The 17,621-nt window shown below is 41.5% G+C and overlaps 2 protein-coding genes across 2 annotated transcripts; one reads left to right on the top strand and one right to left on the bottom strand.

The window, feature by feature from the left end:
* Window positions 1-1,303: 1,303 nt before the first annotated feature.
* Window positions 1,304-8,375, bottom strand: lrrc8da (leucine rich repeat containing 8 VRAC subunit Da). The gene is made up of 2 exons (XM_084007018.1): window positions 8,078-8,375; window positions 1,304-4,683 (listed from the first exon to the last, which is right to left on the bottom strand). Exon 2 carries the CDS (start codon window positions 4,679-4,681, stop codon window positions 2,147-2,149), a length of 2,535 nt encoding a protein of 844 aa, XP_083863144.1. The 5' UTR covers window positions 4,682-4,683; window positions 8,078-8,375; the 3' UTR covers window positions 1,304-2,146.
* Window positions 8,376-12,280: 3,905 nt separating this feature from the next.
* On the top strand, window positions 12,281-17,462 carry gtf2b (general transcription factor IIB). The gene is made up of 7 exons (XM_084008090.1): window positions 12,281-12,317; window positions 13,608-13,720; window positions 15,147-15,280; window positions 15,408-15,554; window positions 15,932-16,061; window positions 16,307-16,588; window positions 16,897-17,462. Exons 1-7 carry the CDS (start codon window positions 12,301-12,303, stop codon window positions 17,028-17,030), a joined length of 957 nt encoding a protein of 318 aa, XP_083864216.1. The 5' UTR covers window positions 12,281-12,300; the 3' UTR covers window positions 17,031-17,462.
* Window positions 17,463-17,621: the final 159 nt, after the last annotated feature.

Below are 17,621 nucleotides of genomic sequence, written 5' to 3' on the forward strand. Positions count from 1 at the left end.
GTCACATGAACCAAACAGAGCCTTAAGGTGGTCCTGCATTCGTCCGTGTGTCTTGTCTCCCTCCATTAACATTTGCATTCTATATATAATGGTATCTAACATGCTGATTTATGCTATAATACAGTGTTTAAAATACATGCTCTATGAAGAAAGAACACACCCATATGTTCAAATCTGTGAAAAACATCCAAAGATAATACTTTAATACAGAATACGATCTGCTGAGGAGAGTGGTATTTCCCTCAAAGGTGACTTAATCTAAAAAAAAAGAGAGAGAATGAGTAACAGGATGATCAGCAGTAAGTGCTGATGTCTTTAAAACCAAGGATATCTCAAGGAGTATGTCAAGTATGTCATGATGCAAAAGTTCCCTTATTCTGAGTAGTACTGCAAGGCCATCAATTAGACCCTGGAACAGAAGGCTGGACACATGATTAAGACACATGATCTCTGTGACCTTGACCAGTTCAGACAGAGTGAAACTATTTCTTCCTCCTCACCAGGCCTCGCTGACTCCTACCTTACTGGTGTGCAAAGGATCATCAGGTTCCCCGTCAAAGCTAACCCATGTGCTGGAGAACCGGCCCGTAGGATCATATGAATGGATGAACACAAGGTTTCTATCTTTATAATGTTAACATTTTAGAGCAGGTGAAAAAGATTATGGATTATGTGCGTTAAACCTCGTAATCCAGGAGATATTTCAAGACCAAAGCTTCTTTACTATCAATGAACTGGAAACACATCATGAGGACTAATGTTTCTGAGTTTATGCAACTTTAAATGTTTCATCAATTAGCCGGTTGCCGTCATTGTATTCCTTGTGAATCACTGAGGTCATTGTAACCTCGTCCACTCTCTGTCTATTGATGACACTGATACATGATCCGCGGCTCAGGGGCCTTTATATGGAGCCTTATGGGGACAGGAGCAAAGATTCCTATTTGGTAACAAGAAACATAGGAGCTTCTTCTGGAGTGGGGTTCAGGGAGTGAAATATGTAGTGAACCTACACATTTTGACTCATTAAACACAGGCGCAACTAAGGTGCTTAATTGCTGCATTGTAATAATTTGTGAGACGGAGGCCATAGAGTTCTGTGGAGTGCACCAGTAGATGAATAATAAGACATTAATCTAAAATCGTGCTTTATTGTGCCATAAAGTTGTGAACTTTGAGCATAGGATCACAAATGTGGTACAGCAGCTCTGAAGAACACATACTGTGTGTGTTTGTATATATATATATATATATACAAACACACACAACTACATAGAAATACATTGAGAAGAATGAAGACAGACATGTTTGTCAACAGTCCTACCTGTGACCGGGTTTATTACACGTTTAAAATTTCAAAGCATGATTAAAAAAGACAGTCAACAGAGTTCCCTTTTATCAGCTCACGTTGGTCTGGGGACATGTTATCACAAAGGACATTCACCAATCTTTAAATCATTCCGTTTCCGTTGTGCAAATTAATTACTAGAGGCCTTAGTATACAATCTCTGCAACATTCGTGTCGTTCGTATCTGGTGCTTAGTCTCCACCTGAGTTTTACAACTCTAAAATTATTATGTTGGCTACAAGACATTGAGGAAATTAAAGGTTACGTGATTTCAACAAAAAGTTAACACTAATATGTAAAAAGTGTTGCATTGTGTCCTCTTCCATAAATGTATAGAAATTGCTCCGTAGGTTCTGTATGAAAAACTGACAAGAAAACATGAAATACTCATTTTTGGCCTTTTGTTTGTCAAAGCCCTCACTGTAAAAAAAAAAGCAGCAGTTAAGGCAAAAATGTTGTTCCCCATGGTTACAATTATACCTGAGTACCTAAAACAAAAATGATAAATCTACTTTGTCATTGGAGCAGACAGTTTTGGTCTATAGTGTTACATAGAGAAGCTAAATGTCATGTTATTACTGAAAGCTCCAAAAAAAAAAAGCCTAAATGCCAAAAAATTGCTGAATTAGATACTCAGCAACAAGAAAAACAATCATTTTCAATACACAAGCAACTAAGACAACTCATTAAAATTATCAAGAAAATTCATTCATTTTTTTTGTGAATATTACAATAATAAAGAGTCTACTCTTACAAATCCGTTATGCAGGTCACAAACCACGAGTCATGGATTTTGTGCTATAAACCACTCGTAAAGTTGGTCTCTCGGCTGAAGTTCTCCTTCACTTCCACAGGCAGCGCGTCAAAGAGATGGTCCTCCACAACCAGGCCGCTTTTGCGCAGCAGGCGGCAGTTTCCTAGCAGGCTGGGCAGCCGGTCCAGGCAGTTTCCCCTCAGCTCCAGCTGAGTGAGCTGAACCAGTTGACCCACAGTCTCCGGCAGCACGGTGAGCGCGTTGTTCCCCAGACACAGCACCTTGAGCTTGGTGCATCTGAACAGAGGCTTGGGCAGGACCTCCAGCTTGTTGGAGTTGATGGCCAAGTGCTGCAGGTTGAGGAGGAGACCCACGTCTGGAGGGAGCACCGCGATGGAGTTGTGGCCCACGTCCAAGTGCCGCAGCTTCGGCAGGGTGAACACAGCTGGGGGCAGGGACTCCAGTTTATTGTGAGAGAGGTGGAGAGACTCCAGGGACTTGATCTGGCCGATGGAGGATGGGATGGTGATGATCTTGTTGTGCCACAGTTTAAGGCACGTCAGCCTCTTGAGGTGCTGGAAGCTGATGATCTCCTCGATGGTCCGGATGTTGTTGGATTTCAGGTCGAGTTCCTGCAAGTTGGTCAAGCTGAAGATTGCGTGGGGAATCCTCTCCAGTTCGCAGGTGTGCAGCTCCAGTTCGATTAGATTTGCCATCTTTTTCAGACTATTCAACACCAGCAGCTTTGTGCCGTCGTTGTGCACCACAAGCTTAATCAGATGAGGCGACAGCTCCGTGATGTTCGTGGGCATTTTTGTCAGGTTGCTCTTCAAGCATAATGTCTTTAAATGCCTCAGATCTCGCATGGACTCGAGGCCAATCATTTTGTTATTTTCGGAGCTCAAGTTGCCAATTAGGTTCAGCTCCCTCAAACTCCTCAGCAGATACACCCACGCCGGGATCTCGGCGACATCGGTGAACTTGACGTGAAGGCAACGGAGATGGTCACGGAGGAAAGCGAAGCCTGTCTGCTCGACTTTAGCCGGACAGTGGCAGAGGTGCAGCTCCAGCAGGCTGGTCATTTGGGAGACCTTCGCCGAGAACCTCACCTCGGGAATGAGCTCCAGCTTCAGCACTTCCAGGTCGGTGAGGTCAAACACCGCGTTCGGAAGGCCGGAGAGCATGAAAAGGTGCAGCTCCTGCTGGTCCAGGGCGTTACGGGTCACAAGCTGCCTTAGTTTTTCAAAGGTCCACTCGTGATTGAGGCTGATCTCCCTAAGCTTGTTTTCACTGACCTCGGACAAGAAGACACCAAAGCGCTTGGAGTAGAGTTGGTCATATTGGTCAACCATGTGTAAGAGGAATGCAAAGTCATTTTTGACATCAGGAATGTCACTAAAGCTGCTCTCTTCCCGGACCTTCTCGAACGAGTACTCTTTCAGGGGCCGCCGAAACACCCAGAACAGGGAGTACAAGCAAGTCATGCCGTAGATCAAAATCAGAGCCATGTAGCTAATAAGCAGCTTGTTTAACATGAAAGCCATGTTGTGCGTACAGAAGAACTTTCTGTATCCTGTCAGCTGCTTAATGTCAGGCTCGCAATCGTGCTTGAAATTGATTTTAGCTAAAAAGGTCGACGTGTAGGACAGTATCAAAATAAACTTGACCGTTTTGACTACAGTCTGTGCTACATAAAGCTTGTAGATGAAATCACTGTCCTCCACGTGAGCTCGGAATTTTCTTACTTTCTCAAACAGGGCTTTGGCCTGTTCCCCGTCTTTTTTGTCCAGGATTGTCATACTACTTGGGACCTCTGCGATGGGCTTATCCGCCGAGAACTTCACCCCGAGCATGGGCGTGGATGAGTTGACATTTGCGCCTTCTTCCTTCCCCTCCAAAGATACCTGCTTTGGTGCCGAGGAGGTGCCGGTCAACCGCTGCTTGTTCTCCTCGGAGTCCTCGCAAGCGGTTTCGGACAGAGCCTTCGTGGTCCAGGGGGACTCAAAGCATCGACCCAGAATCGAGACAAAATGCTCAATCTTGGAGCTCGTTTTGGGGTATTTGAACCAGAAATTGCTACTGACCATGAGAACAATGGTGTGGATGAGGGTGAGGTAAGGAAAGTACTTGGAATACCAGGGCAAGGCAACATGGTAACATATTTGGTTGATGAAGATATATTGTTGATAGTCCAAGTTGGTCCTGACCCCCGTCGGTTGAGGTTGATTGGCATATTTGTCTGCCACCACAGCAGTGTGGATCTCATGGGCGACTTCGTCCGGTAAGTCCTTAGTGACGAGGGGGATGGTGGTTGCCATGGGGGCCGCTGATGAGGCTGCATTCTGTGCACTCTGCTGCGTGAACGAGTTAGGCTTAGCCCCCGGGGCCTCCTCCTCCGGGCCCTCCAGACACGGTAGGCAGGCCACCTGGTCCTTGGTGATCTGCATGGTCATGGCGAATATGGCCAGCATGAGCATGACCAGCCCCAAGTAGTCCATGAAGACGTCCCACCATGGCTTAAGGATGCGGTACGTCGGCTGGATGTCATTCAAGGATGCAACCTCAGTGAGTGTGAACATTACTGCAACAAACAGAGGGGGTCAGTTAATCTACTGTGACTAACACACTAGAGATGAAGTCAATTAAACATTTATTTTTTTTAAGAAAAAAATTTCAAAGCATGCATTTGTCACAGTTTCATAAATGTGAGGCATCAATGCTTTTCTCTGTTTTCTATCATTGTAAACTAAATGTCTTTGGCTTCTGGGCTGTGAGTCATCTGAATCACCTTCAAAACTCATGGTCACATTTCACAGTTTGACATTTTACAAAACAAACAATCAGGGAAAAAAATTATCGTCAACAAACGCTTCTATCGTGAAAATAATTGCTAATTGCAGCCCTACTTGCTCTGTTTAGATTGCCAAAGTGTGAACATCAACAGTCCCGGATGACTGCTTATGTTCATGACGGCGCCCGGTCACCTTGAGTCATAATTCAGGAAATGAAATTGGAAAATAACATTTGAACACAAATCTCCCTCAGAAGAAAAGGAATACTACATACTACATTTAACCCCCCCAGCTGTACTAAGTGTGAATGTGTCACTGTGAAGGCACTCCTGAGTGCTGCTAAATTCAACTTTCACTTTCTCTCACTCGGCCGTCTAGTTTCATTCAGGTACTTTTTAATGATGTTGAAGAGTCAAGATTGTGCTAAATCCAGACTTATTATTACGTGGTTACATCAAAGGACTATGCGCCGTTCCACTAGCAACATAAGTCTACCAACTGTTCTGACTCACAGAGACGTTTAAGCACACATGTGTTTCATTTGGTGAATCACTGTGTTTTTCGAAATTAGTGGAAGTGCCATTTGCTTGTATCATCTTCTCACAAGCAAGATCAAAATGATTTCTTGGAATAGATAAATAAACCATTATCTGCACATCTGGATTAATTATTGTTGCTTTAAGCCCTGGGAGCTGCAATGAAGAGCAATAGTTCTGTGACACATTTTCAAAATTCCAGACTGTGCTGGGCACGGAGGCAGACAAAAGGATGTAGTTCATGCATGTAAGAACTACATTATTTTTTTCTAATGTAGCTGAAACTTTGCCTGTTTGGCTGCTGTGTGTCAGATTAAACACTTCAAACTCTATCTTTCTTTTAATAGAATTTCTAGAGGCTTTTTTCCACATTGTGGTACATTTAAGAGCAGAAATTCCATTTATACATAGTTATTTTTTTATCTAAATGTGTCACATTATAACATATAGAAATTGGTTTCTCCTTTGTGTGACACCCGTACATGTTAAAGGAAAAATAAGTTGTTGAAAGAAATGTGTTGTTGACACCCAGTGGTGTTATCTTTGAAAGCCAGATGAAGCACAACAGATGAAAAGGGATGGCTAAGAGGTTGCCTGCGTATAAGCCAGTAATTTGATCTCTCTCCTAGTGAAAAAAAACAAACTTTATTTCAGATCAGTTTCAGTTCATCACTGAGGTGAGATCCATTAGCCTTCATACAAGTATATAATGTGCATGAGCATATGGCTCCTGCACAATATCGACCATGTCACAGACTTAATGCATTTCATTTTTATCCTGAAAATGAAGAATTGTTTTTGTATTTTTTCCCCAAACAAAGTCAAAGCAGCTTTGCTATGGGTCGGTGAGTCATGTGTGACGTAGTGATGTGGTGCGATATGTTTCTTTTTCAATGGGTCTTCAGTAGAGCCTGACTGACAAATCAGTTCACATTATATATAATCTATTATATATACACCGACATCATAAATAAGCCTAAAAAATACTGTATTCTTCACATTTAGAGCAAGATGTCTAACTTTGTGATATCACTAGGTTAGTTATCTTTTTGTCCTGAGGAACTTGGAAGTCCATCCCGCTGCGACGTGAAAGCAATCTGACATGGTCACACCTGTACAGCAGTAGCACTCTTTTTTGACGAGACGGCAGAATCATATTTGACATGCTTCAGGATCTATCGGGAGAATGCAGCAGCCCAGGTGATGTCTGCGCATCGCACCAGAGACAAAGTTGACAGGTGTTCAACAGTGATTTAGAATGATCGAACTCCCCACAGACAAACAATCTATCTTCACACTTAGCAGACAAAACACAACTTTAGGGGTAAGATTTGATAAACCCTCATCGTTTGACATCCATGTCAGACAGCCGTCTCGTTTTTTGCTACTTGAGTAATATAAGTAAACTGAGATCTGTTGCATCAACTGCTGGGCTAGAGATGCTCATACACGCCTGATCTCCACTATGGTAACGCACTGTTTTCATCACTTATCTTATCTGCTCTTGATGGTTAAAAAACTCAAATCTCTTCCCTGGTTCCCTGGAGGGATACGGGATCCACTTCACAATTATCACTGCTTCACCCTGATCCATCTGCTCGCACCCTCAGTTCAAACATGTTACCTTTTGTCTCTGTCCCTGCTGTAGACACACCTCTTGAGACATTTGTGTAAACTGAAGGTCTGCATTAGATGCAATTATTGTGTGTGTTATGGTCTACTGTATTTTACGGTGTCCTTGAGTGCAAAAAAGGTGCCTATGAATAAAATGTGTTATTATAATTGTGATATTCTCTATGATTATCACAATAATAATCATTTTGTGCCCTTGTATGACCACTTCTGCCATCTTGGTTTCTACTTTTATTTTATTATGTCTTGCTAAGCACTGTGTGACTTAAATCTGTGAAAAGTGCTGTTATAAATACATGTATTAAAAAAAATGGCAGACCAACTGATCCTGCTGCCCCATACAGACTATATAAAACCGACTTCACCATGTGATGGGAGCCACTGCACTGCACGTTAAGTGTAATTTAATTAAGATACATTATTAGTTTAAAGATGGCTACAATGTAACGTTGAGAGGAAACTAAGTTAATGCCAGACAGCAAGTACATTTGTTGCAGACTGGCCATACTGGGAGGAGGGGGGGGGGGGGGGGCTATGCCACAACAAGAGGAAATAAGACATGTCTATAGTTGGATGATGAGTGGACTTTTTTTTTCTCCCTCACGTGAGGAGTACTTGCGCAGTAAGTTATCTGTTGGTGTACTGGGTCAGGTGACTTGTTGCAACGTGAAATTGAGAATCGGCATGTGTCCACAGCGTTAAACATTCACACCAGGTAACCAGTTTCTTATCTGGGAACCATTATCTGCTCGACCACGCGGGGGGTGGGGGGGAATAATATTACATATACATATACATATATATATATATTATATATATATATATATATATATATATATATATATATATATATATATATATATATATATATATGTATATGTATATGTAATATTATTCCCTATGTGTGTGTGTGTGTGTGTGTGTGTGTGTGTGTGTGTGGTTATTGATTATTAGTAAATATACGGTTATAAGTGTAGGCTATACCTTTAAAGACAGTAAAGGAAAATATACTTACTGCCTGTGCGGCGTTATCTCAATCCAATTATTTCTTCCTCAGCCTGCATGCCACTTTTCGCTCAGTTGTCCAGGTGCGCCTCTAACCTAAATTCCCGGCCCCGTTAAAAGCCGTGGGAACGACGCCGCTGCGTGAAACAAAGCTCCGCGGAACATTTGTTGGTGACAGCGACGGTTCGTCGGCTACGTCCCTCATACCTGAGCCCCGGTGAGCAGAGCCGGCTGCCTGGCCGCACGCTTGACGATATGCGCAGACAGACCTCCGGTTCAGTGTATTTGTAAGAAAAAAAGGCAGATCCAATATGGAGCCGCACGGACCGCCGTCGCTGGTGTTATGGGCGCTTCTCATTGGAGGACGACATTACGGCAACTTCCCGAAGACACCGCCTGTTAGCTTATCAGATGCGACGTTCACGGCGCGTGGGGAAAAGGCGAGATGAACAGAGCGACACAGTCAACGGCTGAGCTGAAATGAACAGTAAATTAGCGTTGACTCCATTAGGCCCAATTGTGACCCCAGCATTACTTCTTTTTTCTTTAAAAAAAAAAAAACTTTATTCACGCGCCCAAACAGTTGTGATAAAGATAGTCCAATATTCGTACAAACCGACTGCACGAGCTAAACATGTATTGTTGAAACGGTTGGATTTACGTTGCCGGGGAAACAGTGGACGTCTGTGAGACATAGTGAAGAGGCAACAGCTTTCCTCGAGGGTTTGCAAAGGGAACCAAATTATGTGGCCGAATCACGAAGTAACTAATGGGGTCACATTTACTTTGCTGTAGCAGGCTATGTAGCAACTCTTTCAGAATAAAAATTCAGCAAGTGGATGAAATTTAATGTATTAGAGACCAAAAACCTGACGTGAATGCCTTTTAAGAATTAGCTTTACTACTAAGTGAAAAACCGAGCTCTCTTGTCTACCGTCTTCCCCTGGGACCTGAACGCATCACCAGCTTCTGCCCCCTTTGTTTCAGAGTACCAGACACCACATGCATCATGGTGTTGAAATAACTTAGCTGACTAAGAATTCTCACATGTGCCTTTTGTGCATATGACAGTTGCTTTGACATGATGCCTTGCGTTGTTACTAAACTGTTATTAACGTGCAACATTGTTGATACAATGATCTATCTATCTATCTATCTATCTATCTATCTATCTATCTATCTATCTATCTATCTATCTATCTATCTATCTATCTATCTATCTATCTTCTTGGTATTGACAAACTCAACAGTCAATAGGACCCTGAGTGCCGAAGTCATGCATCATTTCCAGCTCTTTCTGGATTTGGTTGATGATGCACTGGGTGGAGGAAGTGTCTCCTCAGTTGCTACCCATACAGGTTTCAACCGGTCCTGGGCTGCTGGCTGCTGGCACTCTGTTCTCGCTCACGCTACCCTTGTACTTTGAGAGAGAGAGAGAGAGAGAGAGAGAGAGAAAGGGAGAGAAAAAGAGACAGAAAGAAAAGCAGCAACTGGGGCGTGTAGTGCGATAGTCTGGCAGGTTACAAGATCAGATGTGGGGGTGGTGACCGTACACAAACTCATGCAGAATGATTACACCGATCATTTTGCCCGTGGTCTTTCCAGGCTCTACAAAAATGTTTTTACAACGGAGCAAAATGTTTGCTTTGAATTGAGTGAAGGAGCCTTGTGATACCTGAGTTAATAGCGGCTCAAACAAAGACGGCTTGTACAAAGTGAATAAGAAAAGTAGTAGATCATTGGATGAAAACTTTACGATTAGGGCCGCATTCATTCTTTTCAACAGTTAATTCCCTCCACAACCTGTTACCACTATATAATTTGTAATTAAGTTTTTATATGATATAATAAATGATCATTTTAATTTGGGCAATGACCTCACAGCCTGCCATACTGCTTATAACAATGATACTGATTCCTGACCTACATCTGTTTATCTGACTGGGGGGAAGAAAGAAAAGAAGTATGAGGATTTAATGGTTTGGTTTGTTGTCACACCAGGTGGCAGTGGGGACAGTGGTTGGACAGTATGAGGTTTCCTGTCTGTGGGAGTGAGGGGGCCAACAGCTGGGGACCACAGATGCCCCTGGCAACCAGCTCAGTGCGTTGAGAATTCCCTCAATGATAAATAATTCACCATGTACCTCCCTCCCTGATTTGTAAAGAATATACCGAGTAGTGTCACTCTCACCAACGTTAGCTGGGGGTTGAAAAGCACACCAGATATACAGTGCACATGTGAGAAACCACAAACCGACAACAAACCCAAACAAACCCGTTTCCATGGTGATTGATTTCCTGTAAGCACGATATGAGTTTTCTCACACACGTACGCAGTGGAAATTCGGTATTATGGTAAGTGTCAGGGCGTGTATTGGAGAGGGTTGGGGGTTAGGGTATGAATCTAGTCAACAAAGGTGTCTCTGGTGTAATTAGACATGTGTGTGCAGAGCGTGTGTCAAATTACACACACACTGCTCCAGACGTGTGCACTGGCTGTTTGCTTGCGTGTTTGGATCCTTTGTTATTACCTGACATACAGTGAGAGTAATGAAGAATGACGGTGTGATGTTGCAGTTGAGAAACTGCTGAGGCATTGAGTTAGTACTGTGTTTGTGTTTGAGACAAAGAAAGACAGAGAACACAAGCCACTATTTCTTCTGCTCTGACCGCAGCATACTGGTTGCTGTTTTTTTTTTTTTTTTTTTTACTTGTGATATCGGTCATGCTTCGAAGTGTAAGTTTATGTAAGTCTACATCTCGCAGCCGTGGCCAGTCCAGCAGAGGTTTACATCATTAGCATTAAAGATATGTGAATGTTTCTTGGGAACACCGAGCAGACAGGAATCCGCTGCAACAGTGTATTAAAAAATAATGTAATAACTCGCTCAACAATGTTTGCTAATCAACAGTAAACATGACACATTTGGATGTTGCTCATTATTTGCAGTCCTGATGAGACGGATGTTTTTCCACCAGGTCAGAATCACTTGCATTGGACTCATGATAGATAGATAGTTACTTTATTGATCCCCTAGGGGAAATTCGGGACTCAGGCGTCAACATCATTACAAGCTTGCCAGATGTTGGATTGGATTAGATGCCTTATGCTCAGCAAAATGTCCCTTTCCTCCTTGGTAGGTGTGGAGGCTCATTTTACCTTTCAAACAAATATGATCTCAAAAGGTGGGGATTCCAGTATGTTTGACCACTGAAAGAGCAATCAGCGCCAAATGATCTGACTGTGAAAACGTATCACTGTGATCATCGTTCTGGGACGAGGGCAGAATATTTAGCTCCACCTGCTGTTGTCTTGGTGCACACTGGCATTCTCGACTGATACTGTTGACGTAGTGATAATGCATTACAATCATTCAGTTAACTTCAGTTTCCAAAGTTAAAAAAAAAAGAAATAAAAATAGGTTATGGAAATAAATATGTGTTGCCACACATGCTACAACTAGTGGGTTATTTATGTTTATATGATAGTTATTTCATAGATATTTAATTTGTAAACAGATGTAGATGTGCCTGTTACCACAACATCCAGTGTCTCTTTGTGGCAGTGTGTGTTTTCCTTCACAGGCCTGGCATGATGCAGAGGAGCAGCCACGGATTGGTACAGAGTCAGAGACACAGGCTGGCACTGTCAGATAGCAATATCACAGGGCCTTTTATCAGTAGGCTTCTAAGGGTCAATCAGTTTACTTCAGACATTCATTGTTGCAACAGAGACGTTTTAAATGGCCATTTGTCATAACATCAGAAAGCATTTATCTTGTTTTCGTTGGTTAGTCAATAACTGGTTTGTGTTTCCATGTTGTAACACTGACACTTAATATAAGGTTTGTAACCCCTTTGCCTAACCTGTTTTGATAGGTGATCAACGCTTTGTTCGACATGTAGTGGTACTGTTTCTTTAATTGCTCGTCTTTGGGTGTAGCCTGATCTCGGGAATTTATAGGCACATTCCATAGAAAAATGTATTTAAACAAATATATTTGAACATGAACACGTTATTTGTAATTTTACAGTCATAAACACCACAAATTGTTTTTTTTATAATGCATTCGACGCCTTGCTCATCAACAAAAACAATGTTATACAAACCAAAGTCTATTTCGCGTATTTTCAGCCTAATGGCTTGCCGTACTCCAACAGACACGTGGTCAGAGAAGGTTATAAATAGAGGTGGTGCCTTCAATTGTTTCTTTGACATACAGGCGGACTGATATGGCGTCGACGAGCCGGTACGTAGCTATGTTAACCAAACACGAACATATTCCTTCTTTTTGTGTGGCTCTCATGATGTAATGTAAACGTTATTGCGTTAGACGAGAGGAGAAACGCTAGTAACAGTCCGTAAACATCACGTCCTTACTCGTACTGTCAGTGTTACGTATGCGATGTATTGTGCTAGGTGACTAGCTACTTGGCTAGCTAGCTAGCTGGTTAGACGTTGCCAGAACACTCTATCTGTATCGTCGTTACATTATCTCGCTGTTGTCATGGTGCTCAGTTGCTCCAGATGATTATAACCTTAGCGTCGCCTTGCATCTGGTTTCCCGTCGCTTCGCGCTCGTTTCCCCAGCCACTTACGCTCTTTTGCGGTTAACGGGTAATGCTAACGTAAGTGTAGTTTGAAGCTGAAACTTATGCTAACATGAAGCGTTACAGCCTCTTGAACCCTACGAGCACCGCTGGACTCCTATCGATTGTAAACAAATACAAATACGCAACACTAGTCGACTGTAGCTTCTTTGAAATTAGACTCTGGCTTTAGTTAGACACGCTGTCTCCTCCTGTTTTATTATAACAACTAATGGAAGTGTTGAAATGTTCGCTTTGTTTTGGAGTGTAAACTGTTGCAGAATAAATAGCATGCCGCTATTATGACGCTAATATTACCGCCCATTAGATGAACAGTGTTGTTTTCGCCATATCATCGTGACGTATATGATTTTTAAATGTTTAAAAAAAAAATCGAAATATTCTCCAACGTCTTCAAAGTGAGGATTTTGTTCTATATAACTATATTTACTATCGTCACCGATGTTTTGACATTTCATATAGTAAACACATACTTGAGAAAATAATTTGTAGATAAATCAATCATGAGAACAATTATCATTTGCAGTCCTAATGAAGACGCTGCTCATTAACAACCTGTTGCTGTTAGGCTCGCCTTTGGGTTGTTTGATACATTAAAATATTTCGACAGCAGTCAGCCTGTGCTTTCAGGCTCCTCTGCCCGGGTATTTTAACAAAAGGGGAAGTAACATGTATTTAGATTTTCCTCCCCACAGTATTAGATATGGAAATTAATAGATCGGTTATTTTCAGTTTGAATCTTGAGTGTTTTTTTCATCTCTTAGCGATTAATCTTTGTCGCAGTAAAGTGTTTTGTGTCCTGACCTGACCTCAGCATGAACTGTCTGTACCCCACCCCATACTTATCTGCCTTAATTCCTCTCCATTTCTCATCAATGTTTTGCCTTTCGAGCTGTTTGATTACTAAACTTTTGTTCTGCTTTTTGTAGCGGAGATGCTCTGTCCCTTCCCAGAGTTCAATGTCCCAACCACCCTGAAGCCATACTGGTGGAGGACTACAGGGCAGGGGACATGATTTGCCCTGAATGCGGCCTTGTAGTTGGTCAGTATACACTCCAAACATGTGCACTTCTACTTTGGTGTAGCAGAGCTTTCAGTGTTGCGACACATTCTTCTTTTCTGTTTTGTTTCCGGTGCATGTTCCTTTTCATGTAGTTCACTCAGTTGAACTATTCAAAGTCATCAGCACGCACAAAGGTTTCTCAGCATATGTGTCCCGAACCTCTTAGGTTTTGAGGTATTTAAAGTATATAAAATGATTAATATTAATGTGAACATCAGCTGAGTTGACAGGCTGCACAAGACATGAAGCTCATGAAAAAGCTAGCCACAAATGTATTTCTTCATAATGCCATTTAACCTGCCTCTTGATATTGATCTGCAGAATTGAGCAGCAATACCAGTCTCCCTCAGTTTATATCTTATTCAGCCATATCACAAAAATATATTTTCCCCCTTTGTTAAGCAGATTCTGAGGTTTAACACCTATGCTGCCGAGCCTTCTCTCACTACCTCAATACAAGTGCAATAGACGTAAAGATAATGGAAAAGTACTGTAGGACAATGCTGTAGGGAACACAACCTCTAACGAGCCCCCTGAGCCGAGACCAGGTCAGGTAGGAGACACCAGGGGGACACCAGCCGCTCTCTGATGTAAGCTGAAGTGCCCTCTGTTCCTGCTCCCATAGCTGTGGCTGCTCTCTGAGATGAATGTCACCACCCCAAGACTTATGGATGGTTAAATAAAAACAACTAATAGGATTAAAATATCAGAAATCTAATCCTCAAATATGCTACACAGTTCCAAGAACAGGCAGTCATGATAACTAGCAATATTCCCCGCCTTTGTCACATATTTTATTCTTGGTACATCTCTGATTTGATGCAATTAAATTAGTGAACATTTGTTTAGATTGTATTTTATGATGTGTTGTGTAATTAGAAAGAAGATGGGGAAGATGATGTTTGAGGTCGATTCAGAAATCAGTAAGAGAGCTGTGAAAGAACTGAAGGACAGAACAGAAGGATTTAAACAATATTAACAGTATTTGAGTCTGGAGATATGTTAGGAATTGTTGCTGAATATGGAACAATCTCCTGGTTAATTATTCTAGAAGCATGTAATACAGCCAGACAGAAGAACACAGTGAATCATTTTGTTTGTAAAAAATATTATATTTATCTAAAGTGAAGATGTTGTTGTCCTTGGGAGAACAATAACATTTAAATGCTTTTTATATTTAAAATGAACCACATTTTGGTTTCTTGTGTTGCTTTGGCTAAAAAAACACTTCAACAATCACAAAGATTAAATCAGGTACCAATAAATCTATAACACTCCACATTAAAATAAGCGAAAATGTTATAATCATGCAGCAAATATACCAATTAAAAACTTGTCATAATGAAGATGATTTTTAGGTTTCATCTTTTGTTTATCCTAACCAAATGTAACCATTTCTCCTCAGGTGACCGTGTAATCGACGTAGGCTCTGAATGGAGAACGTTTTCCAACGAGAAAGCCCTCAAAGATCCGTCCCGAGTGGGAGACGCCCAGAACCCGCTGCTCAATGGGGGCGACCTAACCACCATGATCAGCAAGGTAGGGTTTTGTTTAAAAGGAGCATTTCAAGTTTTGATAATTATTTTAGCATTTTCCGCATTTCTTTGAATATTATCTGGTTATGAGTTGAAATAAGACTAACAAACATCCACTGTTTCCACCACAGGGAACCGGTGCAGCTAGTTTTGATGAATTTGGTAACAACAAATACCAGAACCGGCGAACAATGAGCAGCTCTGACCGAGCCATGCTTAACGCCTTTAAAGAAATCAGCACCATGGCGGATCGCATCAACTTGCCAAGGAACATCATAGTGAGTTTAAAAAAAAAAAACGGTTAACTTAAAACAGGTTTAGCAAACATAGCGAGCGAGAGAAATTAAACTTAACTTCATGTGGTTTATCATTGAAATGGAAAACTCAACTGCAGACAGGAGTTCATATAAATGTCACCTATTTAAAAGTGCTAAAGAAGGTCTGCAGTTTTGTTCCTTTAGCTCAAAAAAAATAGAATGAAAATATGACTAAAGGAGGTTCATATGCATGCAAAGAGCATTATCTTACATAGATGTTCATAATTTACAAAAACTGTTTGAATTGAGCGATTGAATTTGAAAAGATTGTCATTAAGCCCTTTATCACAAGGATGCTAATAATTTGTTTTCTTTTAATATTTTTTTTTGCTCTGCAGGACAGAACAAACAACTTATTTAAGCAGGTTTATGAACAGAAGAGCTTGAAGGGGCGAGCCAATGATGCTATAGCTTCGGCCTGTCTCTACATCGCCTGCAGACAAGAAGGAGTACCAAGAACATTTAAAGGTCAGAACAAACTTTTTTTCTTGAGCTTTCTGCCATATTATTTAAGATACGACTGCTCTTGAGGAACAGTTGATGCCACACAATCAAAACATTTAATATTACTTCTTAATACATGGTAACAGATGGTCCTTTGTTGACAAAAATCTCCAGTTTTGATAACGACTCAAGAATATAAGAATGGTCCGTCCATTATAGAAGTAAAGGATACACGACTGATGAGACTGCATCTCTCCTCTCCTCCACAGAGATCTGTGCCGTCTCTCGAATCTCCAAGAAGGAGATTGGCAGGTGCTTCAAACTGATCCTGAAGGCACTGGAGACCAGCGTGGACCTCATCACCACCGGAGACTTCATGTCTCGCTTCTGCTCAAACCTGGGCTTGCCCAAACAGGTGCAGATGGCGGCCACCTTCATTGCCAGGAAGGCCGTGGAGCTCGACCTGGTGCCTGGCAGGAGCCCCATCTCCGTGGCTGCAGCAGCGATCTACATGGCCTCCCAGGCCTCTGCCGAAAAGAAGACCCAGAAAGGTGAGTGGTAATGCTGTAATAATACAGTTAAGACACGTTTTGTGTTGAGACCAGAGCGGGGAAAGGTATGTATTTTTTTTGCCGTTATATTCACACATATCGGTACTAGAGATCTTCTCAATCCAATGGTCTGGATTGTTAAGTTCTCTTGACCAGGACGGTGCACGTGTGATGCTTTTTTAGCTAAAAGTTTTACTGAATAGATTAAACATTTTATTTCCAATCGGTTTCTTTTGAGCCACAGAGAAATTGTAGTTTCAGATTGTACATGATTCAAGAGTCTGACCTTGTCTCTGATGTTTCGGCAGAAATCGGGGATATTGCCGGTGTTGCAGATGTTACTATCAGACAGTCATACCGACTCATCTACCCACGCGCCGCAGAACTCTTCCCTCCAGACTTCAAATTTGACACACCTGTCGACAAGCTGCCCCAACTGTGAAGAAAACGCTCCCTACACAGTGGCGATATTTTTCTGCTGTACTTACAGGATTGTATTCTTTCTTTAAAATGTTTGTGTTGGATTTGGAAGATTTCTCTTGTCCCTCCTAAGACTTCTTGCCTTTGTCGAGGCGTCCTCACGGGAATAAAAACGGACACATTCCAGTGCTTAAACAGCTTGCAGACTGTACTTACAGTATTTCATTTGAGTGTATATACTGTATCATGTATATATGTCCAAGTTGGAAAATGTAATTGATTGCTTGCAATTTTAGGCTGGTTTCATACTGTATTCATAATATTTTGTTTTTGTAGAAAAATGGCCTGGGTCTATTTTGTTAGTTTGAATTGTTCTAAGTAACTTAAAAAAATAAAAGATTTTCATTAAAGCATGGTAATCAGCTCATGGTTTAAATAACATTAAACATTTGTTTACATAAAACCTATTCAATCACCCTGGTCGTTTATCAATTGAATGTTGGAAAATGAAAAAGAAGGAAAGACTCCAGTGTCTTCATGTGCACTTGGTTAAATTCATCAAAACTAGATTCAGGATTGAAAAGGGCAGGTTAAATTCAAAATACCCATAGTA

The sequence above is a fragment of the Eutrigla gurnardus genome (assembly GCF_963514095.1).
Source record: "Eutrigla gurnardus genome assembly, chromosome: 4".
Lineage (NCBI taxonomy): Eukaryota > Metazoa > Chordata > Actinopteri > Perciformes > Triglidae > Eutrigla > Eutrigla gurnardus.